The sequence below is a fragment of the Lontra canadensis genome, unplaced genomic scaffold (assembly GCF_010015895.1).
Source record: "Lontra canadensis isolate GAN:19392208 unplaced genomic scaffold, GSC_riverotter_1.0 scaffold25, whole genome shotgun sequence".
Classification (NCBI taxonomy): Eukaryota; Metazoa; Chordata; class Mammalia; order Carnivora; family Mustelidae; genus Lontra; species Lontra canadensis.
In genome coordinates, this window is record NW_022631019.1 from 11,784,756 (window position 1) to 11,809,287 (window position 24,532).

Here is a 24,532-nt window from a genome sequence, read left to right on the forward strand (position 1 = left end):
TCAGTGCCATTGGGTGTAAAGAACTTTGTAGATGGGGAACATTTGCCGTCGGATGTGTTGGCCCTAAGAAAGACATTTCAGGAAGATCTTCAAAGTAACCGCATAAATGCTTATATGATTTTTATGTTTCCCGTCTTCCTCCTCGGACAGGGGGTTCCCGGAGCAGGGACTGTGTCCCCCTCCTGCCTGGTCAGACTGGCAGTTCCCCAGGTGAGGGTGCTGCTCCATTTCCCCTCTCTCTTTGGCATCCTCTCACCCCAGACCTGTGGATGGCGGCAGTCCTGGTTGTGCATCCTTATTCCGCCCCTTCAGTGGCTGCCCGGGAGCAAGAGGACCCCATGGCCGAAGGGGTGTCCAGTGCCTCTCGAGGGAACTCCCCTCCGCCTCCTCCTCTTTGCCCACTATGATGGGAGCATGGCGCCCGTAAAGCGTTACCGTCCTTGTGGGCCTTATAGACACTTCCTAACTGGGAACCCCCGGCCCCCCTGCCCACCCCTAGCCCTCCCCGTCTCTCTGATGACAGCTCTGTCCTTCCAGCTGTTGCGGCCCAAGCACTCCCGTCATCCCCGACTCCCCTCTTTCTCTCGCACCCACATCCAGCCTGCCTGCATCCCTTCCCAGCCCTGTCCTCAGGAGACATTCAGAACCCAACTGCCCTCCCCACGGTCATGGTTGCCCCTAGGACCAAGCCACCATCGTCTCAGAGCTTGCGGTGGCTCCGGAGTATCAATGCCATCGGAGCAGGGACTGTGGTCTGTTTGGTTCTTGGCTGCGTCCCCATCACCTAGAGGAGTGTCCACCGCAGAGTAAGTGCTCCGCAAACGCTTGTCAAGTGAGCGACCGGGGTTCCATGAGCACCCCGAGAAAAGGAGGGCTGCAAAGATGGGATTTTGAGGGACGAATCAGGCCTCCCCAGCCCCTTGCTCTGAGTGCCTTGTGAGGTGCCCTCCCCACTGGCTGGCCGTCTCTGGAGCTGGGGTACAAGGCTCTAGTTTCAGCTTCTGGGGGTGGTTTGGTGAGTCAGGAGGACCTGGGTGTCAGCCGTGGCTGTCCTCCTACTGACAGTGGGTCCTCTCCTCCCTGTAAAATGAGGATACCGGGAAGAGTTATGAGCGTTTATTTCAGCGAATGCTGGGGGTCAGGCCCTGTGCTAACCCTCGCACGCATAGCTCACGCATCCCCACATCTGTCCGATGGAGCAGGTATAGTCACTCCTGGGAGAGGAAGCCACAGGAGGGTGGAGCATCTGCCCAAGGTCACAGGTTGTAAGAGGCCAAGCCGGTATTTGAACCCGGAGTCTGACTGCCCCGTGCTTTGGATGCGTGAGATCGGGATCTGCACCCGGCCTGTCATCGGCCCTCAGAAAGTGCTGACGTTGTGACCGTGAGGGTTCGAGCGCCGAGGTCTGAGGTTGGAGTCAAAGCTAGGGAAGCAGAGACAGGGCCCACGGGGAGCTTCCGGGGGCAGCTGAGCCCTGCTCCATTGGGGCCCCCAACGGAAGCCCCCATTTCCCATCTCTCTGAGAAACCTGGGGTGCCTCCTCCCCTGGCCTCCTGGATTGGCAGGCCTGAGTGAGAGGGCTGGGCCGGGAGCCAGGAGGTGGGGACTCGGTTTAGGCAGCTAATCAGGTCACAGGGTGAAATTAAAAGGGAGGAGGAAAGCACCGACCCATCAGAACGCAGGCTCCTTCCTGGCGACTTAGTGCCCAGGACAGGAGCCGGGGAGATAGGAAGAGCAGAGCCCGGGAGCCCAGGGCACGGGATGGCCCCGCAGAGATCTGTGAGGCTGTCCCTCAAGAAGCCCACCTATGCCGTGTGTGTGGTGGGAGTTGAGACGTCTGTGGATGTTCACAGGTGAGAACTGAGAGGTACCCGTCTGGGTGTAGAGTGCTGGGCTGCATCGCAGGACCCCGAGGCCATGGGGTGGGTGCCCGTTGGACACATCGAGTATGCTAGAGGGTGCTGGTAGGCGGTCGTTCGGAGTGTGGAGCAGGTGGCCTGGATGGAGAGCCTGGGTATCAGGGAGGAGCTAGGGTATCAGGCCCATCTTGGGGCTCTGTCTCTCCTGGGCACCTGGGGTCGGGTCTCTGGCCTCAGGGTTCTAGCTCTGAGCCCCGGGCTCTGTGTTCTGACATCAGCGAGGCGCTGGCGTGCGGCACCAGAATGAACTGGTATTCAAGACGGGGAGCAGGACCAGGCCGCCCTGAGTTTCTCTCTCTTTCTTGCCAACAGCCCTTCTGTCTGAGGTGGAGGTGTGGGGTGTGTGGCGGCTTGATCCTTGGAGGCCGGCCAGGGTGATTGGGATCAGGGGGGAGTGTCAGAGGGATGATTCAAGGAGTTAATAAAGGACAAGAACCTAGAACAAGACCCGGGCTTGTGTTTGCCGCAATGATGACGGTACCGGCGGTGAAGGGGGCACCTGAGGCGTGATATCTGAGGGGCCCCAGGAGAATCAGCTTCTCCTGTTGGCTCAAGTCTCTGACCTGTCCTGGCTGTGCCCAGACAGGGGCCCAGGGACCTGGTCTGGCTTCAGTTTCCTCACCTGGCCATGGAGGGAGCTGGACTTGGGGGTCTTGGGGGGCCTTTCCAGCTCTGATACTGTCTGTGGACTCCATTCTGTCTGGAACTATTTAGGGACTCCACTCCTGCTGGATAAGAGGGAGCTGGAGCCCCTGCAGATAAGGGGCTCAGAGGAGGTGGGGGCTGGGGAGTCTGTCACAAGGTGGGATTTGAGCTCCCACTGCCTCCCGGGTCTCAGTTCCTATGCTGTCCCAGTCTGGTTGTGAATGCTGGGTCTGCCTTCCCGCTTGGCCTCCGGTGCGCCTCTGTCCCAAAAACCCTCTGAACCCCGCTCAGAGTGGCCTGGGGCCCAAGTGACAGGGCTGAGGAGGGGGAGCCAGGACCCTTGGAGGCCAGACCTTGGCTCTGAGTCCTGTTGGGAGTCCTGGCATGGGGCTGGTTCTCTCGGATCTGGGTGGGTCGCCGAGATCCCATTTTCTCCTGTCCTTTTAACGTAGCATTTCCCTGGCTTAGCAAATGGGAAAACCGGACGCCCAGTTAAGTATGCATTTTAGGTAAACAACAATAATTATTTTTAGTATATCCTATGGGACCTACTTATGTTTTTAAAAACTGCCGCTTAGCTGAAATTCAAATTTAGCTGGACACTGACTTTATCTGGCCACCCAGCTCTAACACCAAGGGCGAGGAAGGGATCGCTAGCAGGCCCCCGCTGTCCGGATTCCAGACCTCTGCTCTCATCCTGGGGGGTGGTTGTTTCTGGAAGGTCATTTCAGAAACTTGGGCCCTACACGGTGCTGCTGACTAAGGCCGGAAGCATTTTCCTGGGAGCCAGGAGACATGGGTTCTCGTCTGAGCTCAGCAGCTGACCTGCTGTCTGGCGTCAGCCAAGTCACTGGCCCTTGCTGGGCCTCATTCCTTATCTGAGCCCCAACATAGTGAGCTGAGTCCTGTCTTGAGTTCAGCGTGGAGGTCAAGGGTCCCGATTCTGGACAGACTTGGCTTCTCATCCTAGCTCCATTTGTGGCTGTGTGACCCTGGGCAAGCCGCTGTCCTTCTCTGGGCCCTGGTGTTCTCATCTGACAATGGAGTGGGAGGGGGGATAAATGAAACCCTGCGTGTTTAGGGCCCCTGGAAGCTGGAGGAGGTGCTCACAGCTCCTCTGGCCCTGTTCTTCCCGTCAAGTCTCAGAGAGTGGGAGGAACAGAGGACGGATTAGGCTGTGTGTGGGGTGGGAATGGAGGGCGGTTCCCCTTTGGGATCACCAAGCACCCCAGCACCCTCAGATTCGGGCCCTGGCCTAGTGGTGGAGCACAAGGAAGCTGCCTGGGTTGGCCACAGCTCCTGTGCTCTGGTTGACTCTGGGAGGTGGGGGGGAGCACTACTTTGGGGCCCTGAAGTGAGCACTTTTAATTATTTTATTTTGAATGTGGGGCTCAGACCTATACCCGTGAGATCGAGACCTGGGCCGAGATGAAGAGTTGAGCACTTCACCGAGTGACCCACCCAGGCGCCCCCTGAGTGAGCATTTTGAGACCCCCCCCCCCCCCACCTAACAGCCCTTAGGGAGCCTTCATCCTGGGTGTTGGTCTTGACCAGGGGAGTAAATACTGAGGGTCTCTAAGCTAGAAAACGGAAGTTTATCTGCAGCAAGTTGGTTTAAAAGGAAATGAAAGGAAGAAACCGCCCTGCCACCCCTGCCATCTGGTCTAAGATAGGTAGAGAAGTGGGCATGGCATTATCAACCTGGGAAGGCTTGAAGAGGAGCCTGAAGGTCACCCAGGGCCCGGGCTGGCTGGGATGGTGAACTTGGGGTTCCTCCACCCACATTGCCAGGTGTCCCACAGCAGGTTTCTACTTAGCCTTGCCGATTGAAGGGGAAAGTCCCCCCCGCACTCGAAAGAGGAGGTTTGCCCATCACCTGAGCTGCTAGGAGGCCAAGCCCCCCAGGAGAGTCAATGGGGGTGGAGATGTGGGGTGATGAGTTCCCCCAGGTGCTGTGTGGGCCTTGTAGAGAAATATTTGTGTTTGGGGTAATTGTGTGCCACAGCCCAAGGAACCCTTAGAAATCCCCTGACTCAGGATGTGCTATAGAACCCCCCACTCCAAAGGACTAGCTCCCCACCCTGAACCATCACCCCAGCAGACGTGCTCCCTAGCCCCCACCCTGACCCCCCGGGTCTGGTCAGATTGCCCTGGTTGTCCCTGTCCTCGCTTGGAGGTGGGCCCCAGAGGACGCATGCCAAAAAAGAGGGGAGGGTGGGGAGTGTGGGGAGTCCATCCGTGGTGCAGTCTGGCCCTCCTTGTCCGCCCGGAGGCCAGAATGAGAGGCCCAGGCTGGAAGCTGTAATGAATGTTTACTCTCTGGCCCTGAGAAGCTGGCTGTGGGGGGAGGGGGAAGACATCCTCCTGGATCTCTCCAAAGCCTCCCCCAGCCCTGCAAAAGCTTCAAAGCAAAATAGTCCCTTCAGATCAGATGGGTAACGTTCGAGGTGCCCAGGAAAGAGGGACTCCGGGGGCCTCTCCGAGGAGCTGGAAAGAGGCCCCAGGCTGCTGCTTTTTCCTGGAGTTCTGTGTATTTCAAAAAATGAAAATGCCAAAACAGAGTTATAAAACCTGTGGGATATATATTCTTAATGTTTACATTGAATAAATTGATACTTTTAACATGCGCAGAAGTACAGTGAGGTATAATTGTGCGGCTCACAGGGTAATTACCGGATTGCCGCAGACACTAATTCGTAATGATGGACGGACTCCGAGAGCCGGGCTGGACCAGGGTTTGAAATCTGGGTGAGGACCGTCTCTCTTCCTGGCTCCATCCCGGGCCGCACCGCATTCCTTCGTTAGAAGTAATGCTGCAGTTTGAACGTGAGGTGCCTGGAGACTCTGGGTCGGGGTCCTCCCCGCCCTCCACGGGGTCCGGACATGGAACGTGCGCTGTGTGTTCTTGGGATGGAAAATGTTGGTGTCGGGGCAGACCTCTGAGGTCAGTCACTGTTTAATCCTACAGGTGTCCCTGCCTCCCTGGTCCCCCTGGCCACCCGCCATTTAAGACCATGGGCCTCTCCCTGTCGGTCTCTCTGTCCTCCCCTCCCTGCCCCTCCCATCATTTCCGGGTTGGTTTCCCTTCCAGCTTCCATCACTGCTGACCCCCCCGGCAGTCCCGTCTCCTCCCAGTCCCTGCCCTTCCTCTCTCAGTGGGCCCATCCTCTAGGGACCCCGAGAGAGCACTTGAGACACCAGGAATGGGGGGGTTGCTCCCAGGTGAGGTAGATTCCTCCCGACCCCAAAATGCTCTCCGTGTCACATGTCCTCAGCTTTGCTCTGTCCAGAGAAGGTTCTACTCCCTTTTTGGTGGCTGCTAAGTAGCTGTTTAGCTCTGTTTAGCTCTGCCAAGGAGTCCTGAGGCTCGAAGATGTTGTGGGTGTATGTGGGGCTAGAAGGAGCTGGCAAATACCGGGGGAGCTTGGGACGTGGGCCTCAGCTGTGGGCCTGGACAGGTGCCATCGAGACCGTGTGTGGGCGCCCGGCTCTCGGGGCCAGGGCCGAGGGAGCTGGGAAGCACTGGCTCTGGTCAGGGCCCTGCCCTCACAGGAGGTGCAGAGCAGTGTTTGGCCCTCCAAATGCCCCAGAGAAGCCAGTCACCCTGCATTGGAGCCCAAGGCCACTTGAAGCCCTTAAAGTGCTCCAGTCACAATTTACCACCCCGCCTACCCCCACCTGGGTCACAGGCCCCGAGCTGGGAGGGGTGGGCTAAGGTAGGGTTGAAAACTCCAGAGTCGGACCCTGCTGTGGGTACAACTGTGTGGTCTGTGCCGGGCCGAGCCGAGGTTGTTGGGCTCGGGTTTCTCACCTGGGATGGAAGGCCGGCCACCATCATCACTGGGTCCCTCACAGTGGGGCTGGGGCCATCGGAGAGTCAGTGCACTGACCGCGGAGTCATGACCTCTGGCGGGGGGTCCGGCACGTACTTGCAGGCTGTGTGACCCTGGGCCCATCGCTTAGCCTCGCCTGCTCCGCCCCTGCAAGACAGGGATGACGTTACTTGTTGTTCCTACCTGTGGCTTTGGCCCCCATTTTACAGATGAGGAATTTCATCTCGCCTGAAATGCGTACGCACAGGCATGCTTTTCTTTCTGCAGTTGGGGAGCCCGTGGGTGGGAGGGAAGAAGTGACTCACCTGTGATTTCCCATCCATAGCTCTTGGCTTCTCTCGGTGGGGGGAGGTTCTAGTCCCCAGCCCCCATGTGGCTCTGCTGGGGGCGCCTGCAGCTGAGAGCCCTGGCCTCTCCTCTCCAGCCCGCACTCCCAGGAAGGCAGGGGTCCGCTTGAAAGGAGGCCTGCCCGGCTTGGGCCCTCCTTCCAGGTCCTGGGTGTGCCCCTCCCTGGGCAATGACAGGGCATAAGTTACCCATGATTGTTATCACTGGGAAGGAAGGAAAGAGAGAACACAGCCACACCCTGCACCCTTCTAGATTTAGGAGAAAGTGTCTGCCTGTGACGTGGGGTCTGCAAGGGGCCAGCCACAGCCAGCACCCAGGGAGGTCCGAGGAGAAAGCCACACTGGGGTGGGGAAGCTGTGGGACCTTCTGGGGCCTTTGCCCCATGGAGGGCATTTAACAGATCCTACTGAAACCTACCTTGTGTCCAGGTCCCTGCCGGGCTTGGCACTGGGAGGTGATACAGCCTGTACCCACCGGTGAGGGACTCCGGTCTTCGTCTGGGAGCAAAAGGAACTTCAGGATGTGGATGTTAATCACCCACATTTTTGGTCAAGTCGGGTAGTGAAGGGAGGTACAAGGATCCTCTTATCTACCAGCCTTCTCTCCAGGATCTGCCCTCTTTCCATGTCCTTTGTGACCATAATGACAGGGGTTGGCACTGTAGCAAGGGCTCACGGCCTTAGCTCAATGAAGTGTCCCAACAACTCCACGAGGTGTGGACAACTATGGTCCCCATTTTGCAGACAAAGACATGGAGACACAAAGAGGTCGAGAGACTTGCCGCAAGTCACACAGGAGCTGAGATTTGAGCTCAGGTCTACCTGATCCCAAATACCATGAGTTCAACCTCCAAACACCTTGAGGTCTGGGACTCTTCTGTGTTGCTCGTCAGTTCAAGGGGAGGCATGAGATCAAGGTAGAGGCTGAACTTTGGAGTCTGTCCCAGGGGGTCAAATCCTGGCTCCGCCACTGTGTCCCTATGTGTGATTTCCCTTTGAATTTCAATCCGTCTTCTATAAAATGGGGAGAAGAATCCTGACTTCCCCGCTCCGCAGGCAGAGGTCAAGGGGATGGTGTTAGAATGGAATAGCAGTGTGGTGCAGACCATGGTGTACCTGCCCCGTGTGGACCCATGAGGCCAGGGCCGGGGTGACTCCCCCCTGCCCTCCCCGTGCCCGGTGTGGTGCCTGACGCCCAGCAGGTACCCAGGGACTGTGTGTTGAGGCAGGGCAGCCAGCAGCACTAACTGGGAGCTCCCTGAGCCCCTGGGAGCTGGCTGCCCAGCTCTCTGGGACCATCGGCTATGGTAGGTCTTGGCACCCAGCAGAAGCATCCACGGGGCTGGCTATACCAGAGAGGACTTGCTGGGTCCTGCTGGCTGGCACTATGTCATTTCTTCTGGCTTCGGTCCAGAAAACTTAAGTCCAGAGCATCTGGAAGGTAGCACCTTGAGGGCACCCAGGGAGCCGGTGAGTGGGTAAGTGTGAAGGCAGCTGTAGGCTGGCCCCGTTTGCTTGAGAGCTGCCCACTGGCTCGTTCCTCAGCCTTTCCATCCAATTCTGCATTATTCTCCTGCCTTTGCCTCTCCCCAGCACGGTGCCCTGGGCAACCCTCTGGAGCTTGCTTGTCCTTTGCCACCATGCCCCCAGCCCCACCCACCTAGCGGGAGGCTAGGTCAGCACCATTCTGCCCTCCCTGCCCAGGCCCTAGGCTGGAAAGAGGGACCCCAAATCCCTCAACCCTATCCTCTGGGGCTCTGGTGACGTTCAAGCAGCAGCTATGATGAAGGGCATGGGAGGGATTTCTCCAAGTCTGTTGTGTTTCTCCTCTCCTTAGAGACCAGTGGTAAGTTTCTGAGTAGTTGAGGTAAGGTGTGGCCTGCTGAACCCCAGTAGGAGGAAGCTTCTGGGAAGGTGCAGCTGAGCAAAAGGAAAAGCTTTTTAATTACCTGAGCTGTCAAAACACAAAGGGATGTGTGGTAGTGAGCTGTCTGGCCCAGGAAGAGTTCAAACACAGAGCCCTGCGATGGGCAGGAGGTAGGTCAAGATGATCTCTGAGACCTTTCTCTGACCCAGGGCCTGGGCAGATACTCCACAGACTTATTGTTTTAGGGGAAGCAGGAGCCAGGAGGTCATGGGCGCTGTCCTCTTGGCCCTGTACCAGCCTCACTCCTGCAAAGTTCAGGTGCTTGTGTGGGGAAGAGGGGACATGGCTTTCCTGACTCAGTGCCCCACACACTGCCTTGGGTTCCATGCCAACCCCCTCCCCCTCAATCCCAAGGAATCATGTTGAGGAGCTTGTGTTGCAAAGTTTCATTTTCCTTTTTCCTTCCTACGTCTTCCCCAATAACTCACCCTTCCAGTCCCCCTGGGGGCATGCTCAGGGAACACACGTTCATTTTCATGTCAATCAGTACAGCATATGATGGGAGATAAACCTGCTGCTCCCTCCTCCCTTTGCCAGCTGTGTGACCCTAGGAAAGTTACTTAACCTCTCTGAGATTTCTTCATGGGCTAGATGAGGACAGCAACACATACCTGGGAGGGTAGTTGTGAGTGCAGATGACATCATGAGTGTCAAAACCTGAGCAGGTACCTGGCACATGGTAGGTGCTGGGAGAAGCCACCCCAGCGTCCTCCTCCCCACTATTACCCGCGGAACACACTGTCCTTCTGCCTCATCAGGTGGCGGGGAACTACCTGTTGACTTGAAATTCCCCACCTCACCGTCGGCACCTCCTTCTGTGAGGTTTTCTAAGAATTGACTCTCTTCTCCTCACAGCCTCTTTCTGAACCTGGTGCATACCAGCTTTGGGGTGCACGGATGCACACAGGTCGGGCAGTCTGCGGCTCTAGGGGACACAGATGGACTGCGACAGGGCCCCAGGGAAGGTCTGAACCTGTGCTATGGGAACACAGGGAAAGGACACAGGAAGCTGGCCCTTGTGGTCTGGGCTATTTGGGGGGCTCTGGGCTGAGTGATAGTAATGGTGGCAGCGGCACCTAATGCCATTTAAGCACCTACTGTATGCCAAGCACTTTAAATCATCATCTCCTGGAATCCCCCCTCACACAGCCCTAGGAAGTAACTCTTTGGATTATACCCATTTCCCAGAGGAGGAAAGCAGAGGCTCAGAGCAGGTGAGTGACCGGGTTTGGGCCCACATTCTGCACAGAACCCACACTTCTGTCTGCAGAGAGATGGTATCTGAAGTGGGTCTTCAAGAATACAGATTTCTCCTCGACCATCTCCTTCCTCACCCTGCACCCCTGCAGAGGTGGGAGAAGGGCCCTAGCTCATTGGCATCAGCGTGGACATGATGATAAAGACACAATGCTGACATGTGTGGTAATGACTTACACCCCCTCGTCTGACGGGTGCTTTCAAGTCCGTTATTTCATCTGCCTGTGAGTCTGAGTTGGGTCTGGGGGCTGCTCTGTGAGACTCCGCTGCAGGGCAGCCGGCCGGCAGGTGTCAGCTGGAGGCTCCTACCCGAGCCGCCCTCAACCTTCTACCCCTGCTGGTTATACCCCCAGCCCTTCATCCACGGCCCCAGCCACAGATCCGGGAGCCTGAGAGATGAGGAAAAGCAGGGTGAACCCCCTCTTCGAGGCCTGGGCACGGTCCAGGGGAGGATGCCAAGCGAATGAGGCTCTGAGATAGTGAGGGCCTATTGGGCATAACCTGCCAAGTGTGGGCACCAGCGGAAAGCAGCAGACCCCTTCCTCTCCCTCCCAGTCTGCAAAGCTCCTGCTTGGGAGAGCCTTGGCTCTTTTGCACCTTTTCTACCCCAAGAGAGAGCCCAAGGGAAACCACCTGGGTGGGCGTGATGGAACAGGGAAGACAGTGGGAGCCAGAGGGCAGGTGAGACCAGCAGAGGATGGAGGCGGCGGCCCTGGGGGTCAGCCTGGCCCATCGTGGCCCTTCTGCACATCATCACCTCTCCCCGAGGCCCGGCCTTGGAGGGACTGTCCTGCCACCTGCCGGGTAGAAAGAAGCCAAGAGCGGACTCCCAGCACCCCAGAGGCAGCAGCGGCTGAGTAAGGTGGGGGGTGAGAAGCAGGCTGGGCTTGGAAGGGCTGGACAGCCCGAGAGCATCTGTTCCCACTCTTTCCCCCTCTTCTTTTACCACCGTCGTTGTTATTACTGTTCCTATATTTCTTACCCCGAATAGGGAGTTGCATGCCAGGGCTGTGACTTGGAAATGTCAACTTTTGCCCAAAGCTGGGGATTGGCTCCATGGAACCCCACTCCCCTTGAAAGGGCTGTGTCTGGTGATGGCAGTCCATTGCTGGGGCAGGGCAGGAGTCTCCCAGGAGCTGGGAACCTTTCTGCCACCAGCTGGGGCTCGTGCCTGCTTGCTTTTGGGATGTGTGGGGAAAGACTCTGGGGCTGGGCAAGTTGGATTCAAGTCCAACATGGCCACCTGCCAGCTGGGCAGTCCTGGGTTTCTGGGTTTCCCTGTCCTCATCCATAACACAAAGGTTTACTGTCCTCCTGGTCCGTGCCAGACACTGAGCTGGGCGCTCAGATGACAGTAGGTTTAGAGAGTAAAGTGGAAAAAATGCCTGCATTCTAGAGGGAGAAACGGGGGGGACAGGCAATAAGCAAATATGTCAAAATAAGCAGAATACGTCAGGTAAAATGAAGCTGGCTCATGGGGTAAGAGTGTGGTGTTCATGGTGTCTTCCTATCACACTGTCCTAAATTGGGCAGGGAAGACTTTTCTGAGAAGGAAATGAGGGGTGAGGACCCAGTAGATATCTGTGAGTTGAACATCCTGAGCAAGAACTGCAGGTGCAAAGGGCCTGAGGTAGGAGTGAGATGAACGTGCTAGAGGGAGAGCAAGGAGCTGAGTCTGGGAAAAGGGGGAAAGGGAAGCCACATGGTCTGGAAGCCAGTTTGACTCTGTGGAAGGGTCACATGCAGGAGGGACACCAGAGGTTTTTTTGTTTTTGTTTTTGTTTTTTTTTTGTTTTTTTTTAATAAAGAGGACCCTTTTGCAGATAGGTCCAGAACAGACTGAGGGCAACAGGAGAGGAGGCAGGAGACCAGCTTGTTGTAAAAATTCATGTGAAAGTGATTGGTGATCTGCTCTGGGGTGTTAGCTATTGGCGAGGTGAGAGTGTCTGCCCCGGGCATGACATGAAGGTGGAGTCCTTAGGGTTTGCTGGGCCGCTGGGTGCAAGGGAGGGAGGGGACCTCAGGGTGAACCCAAGGATGGAGAGGCAGGGGAAGGTCTTGGTCAGGTCTGGACGGGGCAGGGGTGGGGAGGTAGGAGTTTGATTTTGGACACTATAAATTTATTTATTTATTTGTTTACATTATTGTTTTTAGAATAGAACTTCTTTTAAAAAAATTATTCCAGTATAGTTAACATACAGTGTTACACTGGTTTCAGGTACACAATATAGTGATTCAACAATTCTATACATTAACCAGTGCTCATCATGGAAGTATACTCATTAGTGTGTGTGTGTGTATGTATATATATGTGTATATATATATATATATATATATATATATATATATATATATATATATATAAAACACATCTTTTTTATCCATTTATCTATCAATGGACACTTGGGCTGCTTCCATAATTTGGCTGTTGTCAGTAAGCTGCAGTAAACTTAGGGATGCATATATTTTTTCAAATTAGTGTTTTTGTGTGGCTTGGGTAAACACTCAGTGGGGGAATTATTGGATCATAGGGTAGTTCTACTGTTAATTTTTTGAGGACCCTCTGTACTGTTTTCCAGAGTGGCTGCACCAGTTTGCATTCCCACCAACAGTGCGTGAAGATTCCTTTTTCTCCACATCCTCGCTGACACTTGTTTTTTCTTGGGTTTTGGTTTTTAGCCGTTCTGACAGGTGTGAGGTGGTATCTCATTGTGGTTCTGATTTGCATTGCCCTGATGACGAGTGATGTTGAGCACCTTTTCATGTGTCTGTTGGCCATCTGGATGTCTTCTTTGGAGAAATGTCTGTTCATGTCTTCTTCCCATTTTTTAAAATTTGTTTTTTGTGAGGTTTGAGTTGTATCCGTTCTTTATATATTTTGGATATTAACCCTTTATTGGACATGTCACTTGCAAATATCTTCTCCCATCCCGTAGGTTGCCTTTTAGTTCTGTTGATTGGTTCCTTTGCTGTGCAGACGCTTTCTATTTTGATGTAGTCCCCATAATTCACTTTTGCTTCTGTTTCCCTTGCCTCAAGAGACATATCTAGAAAAATGTTGCTACGGTGGATGTCAGAGAGATTACTGCCTACACTCTCAAAATGAATTAAGGACCTAAATGTGAGAACTTTTTATGGTTTCAGGTCTCACATTTAGGTCCTTAATTCATTTTGAGTTTATTTTTGTATATGGTACAAGTAGTCCGGTTTCATTCTTTTACATGTAGCTATCCAGTTTTCCCAATACCATTTGTTGAAGAGACTGTCTTTTTCACAATGGATATTCTTGCCTCCTTTGTTGAAGATTAATTGACTGTATAATTGTGGGTTTATTCCTGTGTTCTCTACTCTTTTCCATTGGTCAATGTATCTATTTTTGAGCGAGGAGCATACTGTTTCAATTACTATAGGTTGGTAGCATATCCTGATATCTGAAATTGCGATACCTCCAGTTTTCTTCTTTTTCAAGGTTGCTTTGGCTTTTCATAGTCTGCTGTAGTCCATACAAATTTTAGGATTCTTTGTTATAGTTCTGTGAAAAATGCTGTTGGTATTTGATAGAGTTTGCATTAAATCTGTAGACTGCTTTGGGTAGTATGGACATTTTAACAATATTTGTTGTTCTAATCCATGAGCATGGAACATCTTTCTGTTTGTGTCATTTTCGATTTCTTTCATGTTTTATAGTTTTCAGCATACAAGTCTTTCACCACCTTGGTTAAGTTTATTCCTCGATATTTTATTATTTATGGTGCAATTGTAAATGGGATTATTTTCTTAATTTTTCTTTCTTTTGGTATATAGAACTGCAACAGATTTCTGTACATTGATTTTGTATCCTGGGATACAATTCATTTCCTGTGATACTGAATTCAACATATCAGTTCTAGTAGTTTCTTTAGGGTTTTCTATATATAGTATCATGTCATCTGCAAATAGTGAGAGTTTTATTTCTTCCTTACCAATTTGGATGCCTTTTACTTCTTTCTCTTGTCTGATTGCTGTGGCTGTGACTTCCAGGACTATGTTGAATAAAATCATGAAACTGGACATCTGTATCTTGTTCCTGATCTTAGGGGAAGAGCTCTCAGTTTTTTACCATTGAATATGATGTGTTGTTTTTATTTAAGGCCTTTATTATGTTGAGGTGTGTTCCCTCTGAACCTACTTTGTTGAGGATTTTTATCATAAAGGGATGTTGTACTTTGTTGAATGCTTTTTCTGCATCTACTGAAATGATCATATGGTTTTATCCTTCCTCTTGCTGATGTGATATATCATGATGATTGATTTGTGAATATTAAACCACCCTTGTATCCCAGGAATAAATGCCACTTGATCACAGTGCATGATTTTTTAAAATAGATTGTTAGATTCAGTTTGCTAATATTTTGTTGAGGATTTTTGTATTTGTGTTTATGAGAGCTATTGGCCTATAGTTCGTTCTCTCTCTTTTTAGTGTCTTTATCTGGTTTTGATATCATGGTCATGCTGGCCTCATAGAATGAATTTGGAAGCTTTCTTCTTCTGTTTTTTGGAATAGTTTGAGAAGAATAGGTATTAACTCTTCTTTAAATATTTGGTAGAAGTCACCTGTGAAGTCATCTGGTCCTGGACTTTTCTTTTTTAGGAGTTTTTTGATTACTGATTCAATTTTATTGTTGGTAATCAGTCTGTTCAAGTTTTCTATTTCTTTCTGATTCAGTTTTGGTAGATATATGTTTCTAGGAATTTATCCATTTCTTCTAGGTTGCCCAATTTGTTGGCATGTAATTTTTTATATTATTCTCTTACAATCCTTTGTATTTCTGTTGGGTCTGTTGTTGTTTCTCCTCTTTCATTTCTGATTTTGTTTATTTGCATCCTCTCTCTCTCTTCTCTCTCTCTCTCTCGGAGTCTGGTTAGAGGTATATAAATTTTGTTGATCTTTTTAAAGAACCAGCTCCTGGTTTCATTGATCTGTTCTATTTGTTTTTTGTTTGTTTGTTTGTTTGTTTTTATTTCATTTATTTCTGCTCTGATCTTTATCCATTTCCTTCCTTATACTGGTTTCGAGTTTTGTTTGTTGTTCTTTTTCTAGCTTCTTTAGGTGTAAGATTAGGTTGTTTGAGATTTTCTTTCTTCTTGTGCTAGGACTGTATTGGCATAAACTGCCCTCTTAGAATAGCTTTTGCTGCATCCCAAAGATTTTGGACCATTTCATTTTCATTGTCTCCATGTACTTTTAAATTTCCTCTTTGATTTCTTGTTTCATTAATTGAAACATTCATTGTTTAGAGTAGCGTGTTATTTAACTTCCATATATTTGTGTACTTTCCAGATTTTTTCTTGTGGTTGAATTCTAATTTCATAGTGTTATAGTCAGAAAAGATGCATGGTATGACGTCAGTATTTTTGAATTTGTTGAGACTTGTTTTGTGGCCTAATATGTGATCTCTTCTGGAGAATGTTCTGTGTGCACTTGAAAACAACATATAATCTGCTGTCTTAGGGTGGAATGTTGAATATATCTGTTATTTCGATCTGGTCCAGTGTGTCATTCAAAGCCACTGTTTCCTTGTTGATTTTCTGTTTGGATGATCTATCCATTGATATAAGTGGGATGTTAAAGTTCTCTACAATCATTGTATTACTATCAACTACTTCCTTGATGTTTGCTATTATCTGCTTTATGTATTTGGGTGCTCCCATGCTGGCTGCATAAATATTTACAATTGTTCTATCTTCTTGTTGGATTGTTTCCTTTATGATTCTATATTGACATTTTACATTTAAAGTGCCTGTTAGACATCCAAGGGAGATGTTCAAAAAGCAATTAGCTATAAGAGTCTGAAGATGAAAAGTAGGGGTTCTATGCATATCATCATGGCAGGTGGAGATCATCAAGGTAGTGAATGTCACCAGACAATAGGACTGAGTACTAAGCCCTGGGGCTGGGTTGGCTGGAGCCAGCTGGGACATCCTCACAGGAGTGCCTATGGGGTGACCCTGCTGGTTGCTGAGTCTGTTCCAACTATGCATTCTGGAATGGAGGGGGAAAAATCACAGAATGGGAGCTGGACCTGAGCTAAACCCATTGGCCACGTGACCACTGAAAACCTCTACTCTGACTGGCAGGTGGCCATGACATGTGCATCTCCTGGAATTAGCCTCAGTTCAGTGTCCAATAAAGCTGGAAAAGTCTGATCATTTCCTTTTCCCCAGTGTACAGTCACTTGGTTAAAGGCTGTGAATTCCTCTGGAGAAGCCTGGGAGAGAGGGGAATAGTACCCATTTTTAGCAGTACAGGAGGGTCCTTCCCCAAGAGGACCTGATTGTCCATTTTTTAGGAAGTTTATGAGCCTGTTGGCAAACACAGCCATAATAGTATTTATTTATTTTTTTAATTTTAAAAATATTTATTCATTGGGGCCCCTGGGTGGCTCAGTGGGTTAAAGCCTCTGCCTTCGGCTCAGGTCATAATCCCAGGGTCCTGGGATCGAGCCCCGCATCGGGCTCTCTGCTTAGCAGGGAGCCTGCTTCCTCCTCTCTCTCTCTCTGCCTGCCTCTCTGCCTACTTGTGATCTCTGTCTGTCAAATAAATAAATAAAGTCTTTAAAAAATATTCATTCATTTATTTTTGAGAGAAAGAGAGGAGAGAGAGAGAGAGAGAGAACACGCGCATGTGCGCACACACATGTAAGGGGACGGGGGAAAGGGGGAGAGAGTCTCATGCAGACTCCACACTGAGTGTGGAGTCCTATGGAGGGCTCAATCTCATGATCTTGAGATCATGACCTGAACCAAAACCAAGAGTTGGTCACTCAGCTGACTGTGTCATCCAGGTATCCCTCCATGACATATTTAAAATTAAATTCTATATGCTTACAAGTAAATAAGTTATATTTAAAACAAAGGTGACAATCAAAATTAACTCCACTTCCTTACTATTTTGTTATACTATACCAAGATCTATGCTCTGTGATCATTTACCTCTGTCTGGTAGAAATAGTGATGTAGGGGGTGCCATTGTGTGTTTCTTTGCAACTCTTGAGTTCAAGGATGTTGCATTGGTAACTTTATATTGGCCATTCGTGGAAGTCGGTAGGCCATGGAAATTGGCAAAGTCTACAAATCGGACCTCCACTTACAGTTTTACTGATGAAGAAAAGGAGATTAACACAGGTTAAATTTAAAAGCGTGTTATGTTGTGATTAGCACAAGAAGGAGGGAGGTGTTTGTCTGGTATTCACTGGCTCAGCAAAGAGGTTGTTCATATCACCGATGGAGTGAGGTTTATCTCCACGGCTTCGCTTTCATTTTACTCTTGAATGCAAATGAAAATATCCGTCCGTGTTTATGTCACGTATCAAATTTCATGACAACGAATTTATTGGGGAAAGAGAGAGCAGGTTGGGAGGCAACTGCATTTGCGGAGTTGTGGTTGAGTGGCCAGCATGGTTTGGCTGTGGTTTTGAGAGGCGTTCCGTAAGAATCGAAGGGATTTATGGGATTTCCGAGTAGCTTTATAAAGAAGAGTAACATACAGTTATGTTAGAAATATACATACATATAACATATGTTATATAACATATAACATATAATATACATACATATAACACATAACGATAAAGAAACATACAGTTCTTTATCGTTAGGATGCTGTGTGCTGCAAGGCCTTTGTATCAGTAAAATTCATCATCAACTTAACTATGTGCTCTGCCCAGGGCTGTTGGTGGTTTGGGGGGGCAGCCCGCTGCTGCCTGGGGTACGCTGCAGTCAGGAGGACAGAGCAGCGAAGGAGAAGTCAGGTGGAGGAGAGGAGAGCCATGTGCCCCAGAAGTCAAGCGGAAAGTGTTTTAGGGAGGACAGCAGATCATCTGCGTCAGATGCCCCTGGTGGCTCTCTAGAGGAAGAAGAGAAGGGACCTCTCTCTGGATTTGGCACCGGAGCAGTTTCAATGGCATGGCGGGGAGGAGAGCCTGACTGGTGACAGGTTACAGGGACAATGGGGAGACAGGACTGGGCAGCCAGCACACCAACTCCTGAGGTATTTTCCTGTAAAGGAAAGGAGCGGAAGAGACAAAGGTGTGGGTGTCCGAGCTGTCACTTCCCACCACCTCTCTACTTCAGGCAGATGGGCCATAGGCAAGAAACAGAGGCAGAAATTCAGGGCTGCCCAGTCCTGCCCCTGGTTCATTCTGATGCTGCACACCAGTTCCTCTTGGCCATCAGAACACACAGCCCAGACCCCAAAGCCTGGACCCAGGACTCCGAGTTGGAGCCCTTCTTTAGACCAAAGAAAGACCCGTCCCTAGTGCCCAGGAGATGGAGCCACAAAGGGCCAGATACACTATCCCCTCCCTCCTGGGCTCTCCAGCCCCTAGAAATGTTGTCAGGCTGTGGGCAGTGGCAATGAATCTAGGTGGAACATGGTCAGCTGGTGGGGGTTGGTGGGGAGATGCACCTGCAGAGTGGGGAGGGAGGGGCTTCCTGGAGGCTGAGGCGGTGCTTAGAGGGTCTGATGGAGGGGAAGGTGTGCAGAAGAGTGGAGAGGTGCTAGGGAGTGACCTCGAGGTGGGCTAGGGACTCTGACCCTGTGAAGGGAAGAGAGATCAGGAAGGGTGGGGCTGCAGAGAGGGGATAAAGATGTCTCTACTTCAGGGGTTGCTGGTCCCGGTGGAGCTGGGGGCTCAATGGGGTTGGCATGTTAGAGGACTGAGCTGGCAGGTTGGCAGGTGGTATCACTGGGCTGCTGAGAGGGGAGTGTGTGGGGGGTGTAGTATAATGACAAAGTCTGGGGTCTGCCCTGGGGGCGGGTGGCTGAGGCTGGGTGGAGGCCAGGATCGTTGGGAGAGGAAACCCGATGCTGAGGCCTGAGGGGCTACCCCATCACCCATTAGGCTGCAGCGCTGGAGATGGTGGCAGGAGCTGGCCCCCTTCAGGAATGAGGGCAGAGTGACAGAGATGTGGCAGTGACCGGGAGGAGGGGGACTCCTGCCCACCTCTGGGCCTGGGGGTAGGGGAAGTGAGGGGGGAATGGACACCATTGAGAGGGCTGCAGGGCATCCCCTGCCTGCTGTGGGAAACAGGTTTCTATGGCAGTATGAAGGTCAAGGACACACTCAGGGATGTGACTAAGGCCACTGCGCAGGTGATGGTGTGTGGGATTGTCCTGGAGTGGGGCAGATGGGAGATGGGGTCCGATTAGAGGACGAGTGTCTGGGGTACTTGGGTTTCTATGGTAACTGATTAGACAAGGACAAAGGGCATGTAGGATGGGGCTTCCTGAAGGTACCATGGGGCCACGAGTGTGGGCTGGCGCAGGTGGGTCTTGCCAGCAGCCTGCAGGGCCCCAGGGCCCTTCTCTACCCCAGCCACATCTGTAAAGTGAGGAGAGTGAAAACTACTTGCTGAGCATCAAGCGCTGAGTAGGACTTGGGGTTGTCCTGATCGCTGTCCATGATCGCTGTCACCATTGTCATGGGAGGCAGTTTGATGGGCACTGGTAACCATGTTGGGGGGGGGTGTCTGGTTTCTCTGGAGGGTTTAATACCTGGGTGGGTTCTCAGGGATCTGGGAAAGGATAGAGGCAGGAGAATACATTAAAGGACCCCTCTGGCTCTGGATCTTTGCAGTCAGGTGGATGTCTAGTAAGTGGATGTGACCTTAAGTGGCTGATGGCTCTGTCCCTGGGAAGGGCAGGGGAGAGCCCTGACATGGAGGGGACGGAGAAGCACTGACAGGTAGTTCTCTAGGGTATGAGCTCAACCTGTGGAGCCTACGGTCAGAGCAGAGCGAGAGGGATAGGGAAGAGGAGGAGAGGAAGGGGGCAAGTTGCAGCATTCAATGGAGTGATGGGGGGCTCACTGAGAAGGGCAGCTGGATGACTCAGTCATTAAGTGTCTGCCTTTGGTTCAGGTCATGATCCCAGGGTCCTGGAATCAAGCCCCGCATCGGGGTCCATGCTTGGTGGGAGCCAGCTTCTCCCTCTCTCATTCCCCCTGCTTGTGTTCCCTCTCTCCCTGTCTCTCTCTGTCAAATAAATAAAATCTTAAAAAAATATATTGGAGGGGAGAAAAACCCATACTTAAAAAGAGAGAGAGAGAGAGAAGGTGACAGTTAAGCAGAGCCTTGAAGAGGGTAAAGGAATGAGCCTTGTGGACACCTGGGGGAAGATCATTCTATGCCGAGGGAATAGCCAGTGCAAAGGCCCTGAGCTAGGACAGATTGGCAGCTTCATAGAACAGCAGGAAGCTCAGTGTGGCAGGAGTAGAGTGGGCAAGGGGAGCATTGTGGGGAGGAGAGGTCAGGGAGGTGGCAGGGGCCAGATTACTGAGGGCCTTGTAAGCCACTGTGAGGACTTTACCTGTTACTGAGTGTGACAGGAACCACTGCTTTGGGGCAAAGGAATGACAGAATCTGCCTAAGTATGCCGTTTGCGGAAGAGATGGAGGGGGGCACAGGTGGGTCAGGGAGACCAGTGAGGAGGGTGCCCAGCCATCAGGTAGTGGTGGGGGTGGGGTGGTGAGAGGCAGATGACCCAGTGCGTTTCCTCTTGGGTTGGAGAATTTGGAAGTATCAGCATGGGAAGCTTTGGTGTGGGGGTGGGAGGTTGTGCCAGGGTTTGCTGTCTCTGCTCTCTGGAGCCTCGGGGATTGCTCTTGGGCGGGGGTGTTAAGTGCCATGGTTTGGGCCCATGTCCTGCTTGCTTGTGTCTGTCTTAGGTCCTGGGTTCCACAGGAGGTCTGCCAAAAGGGCCCTGCCACTAGAGCAAAGCCCCATGTTACAGAAGGGGAGACTGAGACCAGAGGACAAGATGAGGTGCCCAGGGTGGGTCACATGGGAATCAGTAGAGAGCTGGGTTGGAGCCCAGGCTGCCTGGTGCCCAGTCGGCCTGGTCTCCTGGCCAGTGGCAGTCCCCTGCCACTCCCCAGTCCAGCTCTTAGGGGGTGCTGTTTGTATAGCTTGGTGACCCAAGCCTGCTACCACACTGTGGTCTCTCTCCTGAGCCCCCTGGAAACTCACCTCTCTCCTTTCTGTCAGTGATGTGCCCAAGGGGGCCGAGACCTTCGGCGTCTCTGGGAGCCCCGGAGTGGAGGTCTTCGTGGTCTACGACCTAGCTCGTGTGACGGGGCCCACAGGCAAGTCCCGCTGGCCCCTGGACATCAGTGTGGAGGTGACCGTATCCGTGGATGCAGCCAGTAAGGACTTAAATGATCTCAAGGTAAGAGGCCACGTCTCCACAGTCAGGGGCTGTGTTCCCCACCCCCCACCCAAGCATAACTCCATTCACACATCACCCTTACTGCACCAAACCCCACGAGGCTCAGACATCTGCCTTCATGCAGCACATCTTGATGCCACAGACACCCCGCACATGTACGTCCCCCCTCCCCATGGCAGCAACGTCACCCATGCACGCACAAATGGATACGCCCATAAAAACAGCCTGTCTACTCACCCCTCCAATTCACAGGCACCCTCACATGAATACCTATGTTCACCCTACACACAGACCCCAAAATATGTCCCATAGCAGGGAGGACTCGAGTAACAGCCCGGGCACACGCATATGTGCATGCACGGAGACACAGGTGCCCACCCAGATGTGCCCTGTCCCCATATCCAAGGAAGGGAAAGGCTTTGCTTTCATGGGCAGCCCCCTCATCACTTACCCCCAGGAACCCTCCACATACACAGTGGCCCACTGGTTCGCTGCCATGGCCCTTTCTCCCCTAAAGTCAGAGACTGTGAGCTGTTGAGAGCAGGAGCCCTGGAGCCTGCCATGGATTCAAATCCTACCCCCTCTGCTTACAAGCCTGCAGGATGGGCTGGGAGTGGCCTCATTAGGAATGGGCCCAGTCTCCTGGGGCCATCTTGGGAGCTCACTGAGATGACCTGGGTAGAGCACTTGGCATAGGATCTGGACCACGGGAAAAGCTCTGTGACCGCTGGCTCTTTTGGGGAGTGGGGGTGCGGGAGCGTGTGGCCATTGCTCCCATTTTACAGATGAAGGAACAGAAGACACATGGGCTGAGCAGTTGGCTCATCTTGATGGCGTCCGCCGTCCCTCCCCTCATTCTTCCTCTCTGATATCTCCATGGATTCCTGAGGGTCCAGTGGCTCCCCCGGCACCGGCCCCACCCTCCTCAGCCCTCCTTGCTCCTCAGCCCAGCCCTGGAGCCCCGGAGGCATCCACAGCCTCTCGAGCTGGGGAAGGCAGATCTGAGCCCACGCCAGGAGCCTGGGCATCTTGGACCTTAGGCAGTGGGGAGACTCTAGGGATGCCCAGGCCTCCCCTGCCTCGAAGCAGGACTGTTAGGGTCTCTGAAGGGGGACTGTGCTCACTTAGGGCTGACAATGTCTCCTCAGGTGAAGGTGTCCTACTTCAGGCAGCATCAGGATGGGGCCCTAGGCCACAGCGTGCTCTATCTCACGGGCGTCGGTAAGTACCAGCTCCTGACTCCCAGGATGTCCCCCCACCCCTCCGTGTTGCCCTCTGGAGGGTGTTAGTTGCCCCCTGAGTCCCAGGCCCAGGCCCTCTTCCTCCACCTCCAGGAGCTTCTTCAGAGACCTTTAGTTCACTCGGGGATGGAGACTCAGCAGTACTCAGGGCCACCAGAATCTAGAAACTGTCCATGGCCCACAGCTAGACCCACCCTAGGCCTCCTTCCTCTGGAGGCCACCTGTCACACCTCTGGAACTCCAAGATTCCTCGCTAAACCTCAGGGAGCCGTGAGCCACCTTCTGCCAGAGCCCTGGCCGCTGGTCCTGAGAACTGTGGATCCAGCACCGACAACCTCAGGCCTTGTTCCCAATGGCCAGAGGCAGGGCCACCAAGAGCTAGCAATTCAGCAAGCATAGACCGGCAATGAATTCAAGAGTCCCGGAGACCGGGTCCCTCCAACATCCAGAACCACAGGGGGTGGCCACACAGTCTCCCGGGTGCTTGGTGTGGTCCCCAGAACAGGTCTTCCTGGGTCTCGTGGGCAAATGTTGCCTTAGCCTGGACCTCATGGGCATGGAGGTGGGATGCGTGAGCCTCTGGTGCCCCTCTCCACTCCTTTACAGACATCTCCCTCGATGTCGACACGCATCGCACGGGCAAGGTGAAGAGGAGCCACAGCGACAAGGTGACACTCTCCTGGCTACCCTGGGCTGGCAGAGTTGACAGGCAAAACCAGGGGTGATGGATCCCAGAGTCTGTGGGATCCGACCATGTAGGGAACCCATCTGGAGGCTGCCAAGTTGGCCCAGGTGGGCGTAACTTGCACCGTGTGATCACTGTGCTGCGTGACTCCTGTGTGAGCCCTCTCTGAGCCTGTCTTGCACCACTTAGGGATTGGAATTGGTTCTTTTGCTTGATACATCTTCTTTTTCCTTAGCTGTATTTGAACCTGAAACATGATAAGTGCTTCATAAAAGGTTGCCGAGGGACTGACTGAAGGCTGTGAGAAGGCAAGGCTTCTGATAGAGGAGGCTGGGTGGACAGCCTCAGTTAGATCCTAAAAAGTGAGGAGGAGGGTGGGGTGGTCCCGAGACAATATGGGGATTCCAGATAGAAGTATCTGGAAACCATCCTGGAGGGGTAGAAGGTGTAATTTGTAGGGAGAGATCCTGGAGAGAAAGCATGGACCCCAAGGACAGGCTTTGAGGACAAGAGGGGGTTAGGGCAGCCATGGGTGGTTGTATAGGTTGTTCACTGCTCAAGGTCGCTTGGCTAAGGTGGTGAGTGGGGCTATGATACAAGTCATGTCTTGCGCCCTGGCATAGGGCAACATTTGCCAAGAAAGGTGGACAGGTGTGTCATATAGACTAGCAGTGGCCCTGTGGAGTCCCCCAGGTCTCCCAACTAGTTGAATCCTAGCTAGGGGACTGAGGCCTTCCTTTTCAGAGCCTTCCTTTCCATTTGCCAGAGCCTTCCTTTCCTCTTCCGTGAAATGAGGCAAGTGAGCCCTGCCTTGTAGGGTCTGGTAGGGATTAAGTGAAGGTGTATAAGGGAGAGCTGCGATCTGAGGCAGGGCTCCAGCCATCTTTCCCACCTTGGCTTAGACCTCCTTGCAGGACCTGTAGGACTGAGGGTAGATGCCAGGACCTGGAGAGTTGGGAGAGAGGCAGCCTCTGTACCCTAGGTAGGGCCAAAGCTCAGTGGGCTGGTGAAGGTCGTTTCTGAAACAGCCTTCCTCCTGAGGGAGTGACACTACCCTTCCTCCTCCAGTGCCATGGCTGGGTGGGGCCACCATGTATGGTTGCATAGGTTGTTCACTGCACAGGTGTGGGGTGGCTCTGGGTCTAAAGACTTGGAACTCCAGTCCCCAAATCTATGATTCTTCTTTAAATCCTGAAGTAAACCCAGAAAACCAAAGTCTCCATGTTAACAAAATAGCCCTAGCCAACTCCAGAGCCCCTTCCCCAGGCTCTCTGGGTCCCACTGACCCCAGAGCTTCTTGTTTTGCCACAGAAAACCTGGCGCTGGGGCCCCGAGGGCTATGGGGCTGTCCTGTTGGTGAACTGTGACCGGGACAGTATCACGTTCAGAGGGCCTGACCTTACCAACAGCCAGCTGGCATCACTGGACGGTGTGTGATAGAAGGGTGTGTGGGGACGTCCAGGGCAGTGGCG

General features: G+C 52.4%; 1 protein-coding gene across 1 annotated transcript in view; it reads left to right on the forward strand.

Annotated features, from left to right (window-relative positions):
• The first annotated feature begins 1,715 nt into the window (after positions 1-1,715).
• The window catches only part of PADI1 (peptidyl arginine deiminase 1), a 39,450-nt gene continuing 16,633 nt past the window's right edge, over positions 1,716-24,532 (forward strand). The window contains exons 1-5 of the mRNA XM_032863560.1: positions 1,716-1,853; positions 20,954-21,134; positions 22,283-22,355; positions 22,982-23,043; positions 24,372-24,489. Coding sequence (XP_032719451.1) covers positions 1,762-1,853; positions 20,954-21,134; positions 22,283-22,355; positions 22,982-23,043; positions 24,372-24,489 — 526 coding nt within the window. The 5' untranslated portion in view covers positions 1,716-1,761. The remainder of the gene's footprint in view (positions 1,854-20,953; positions 21,135-22,282; positions 22,356-22,981; positions 23,044-24,371; positions 24,490-24,532) is intronic.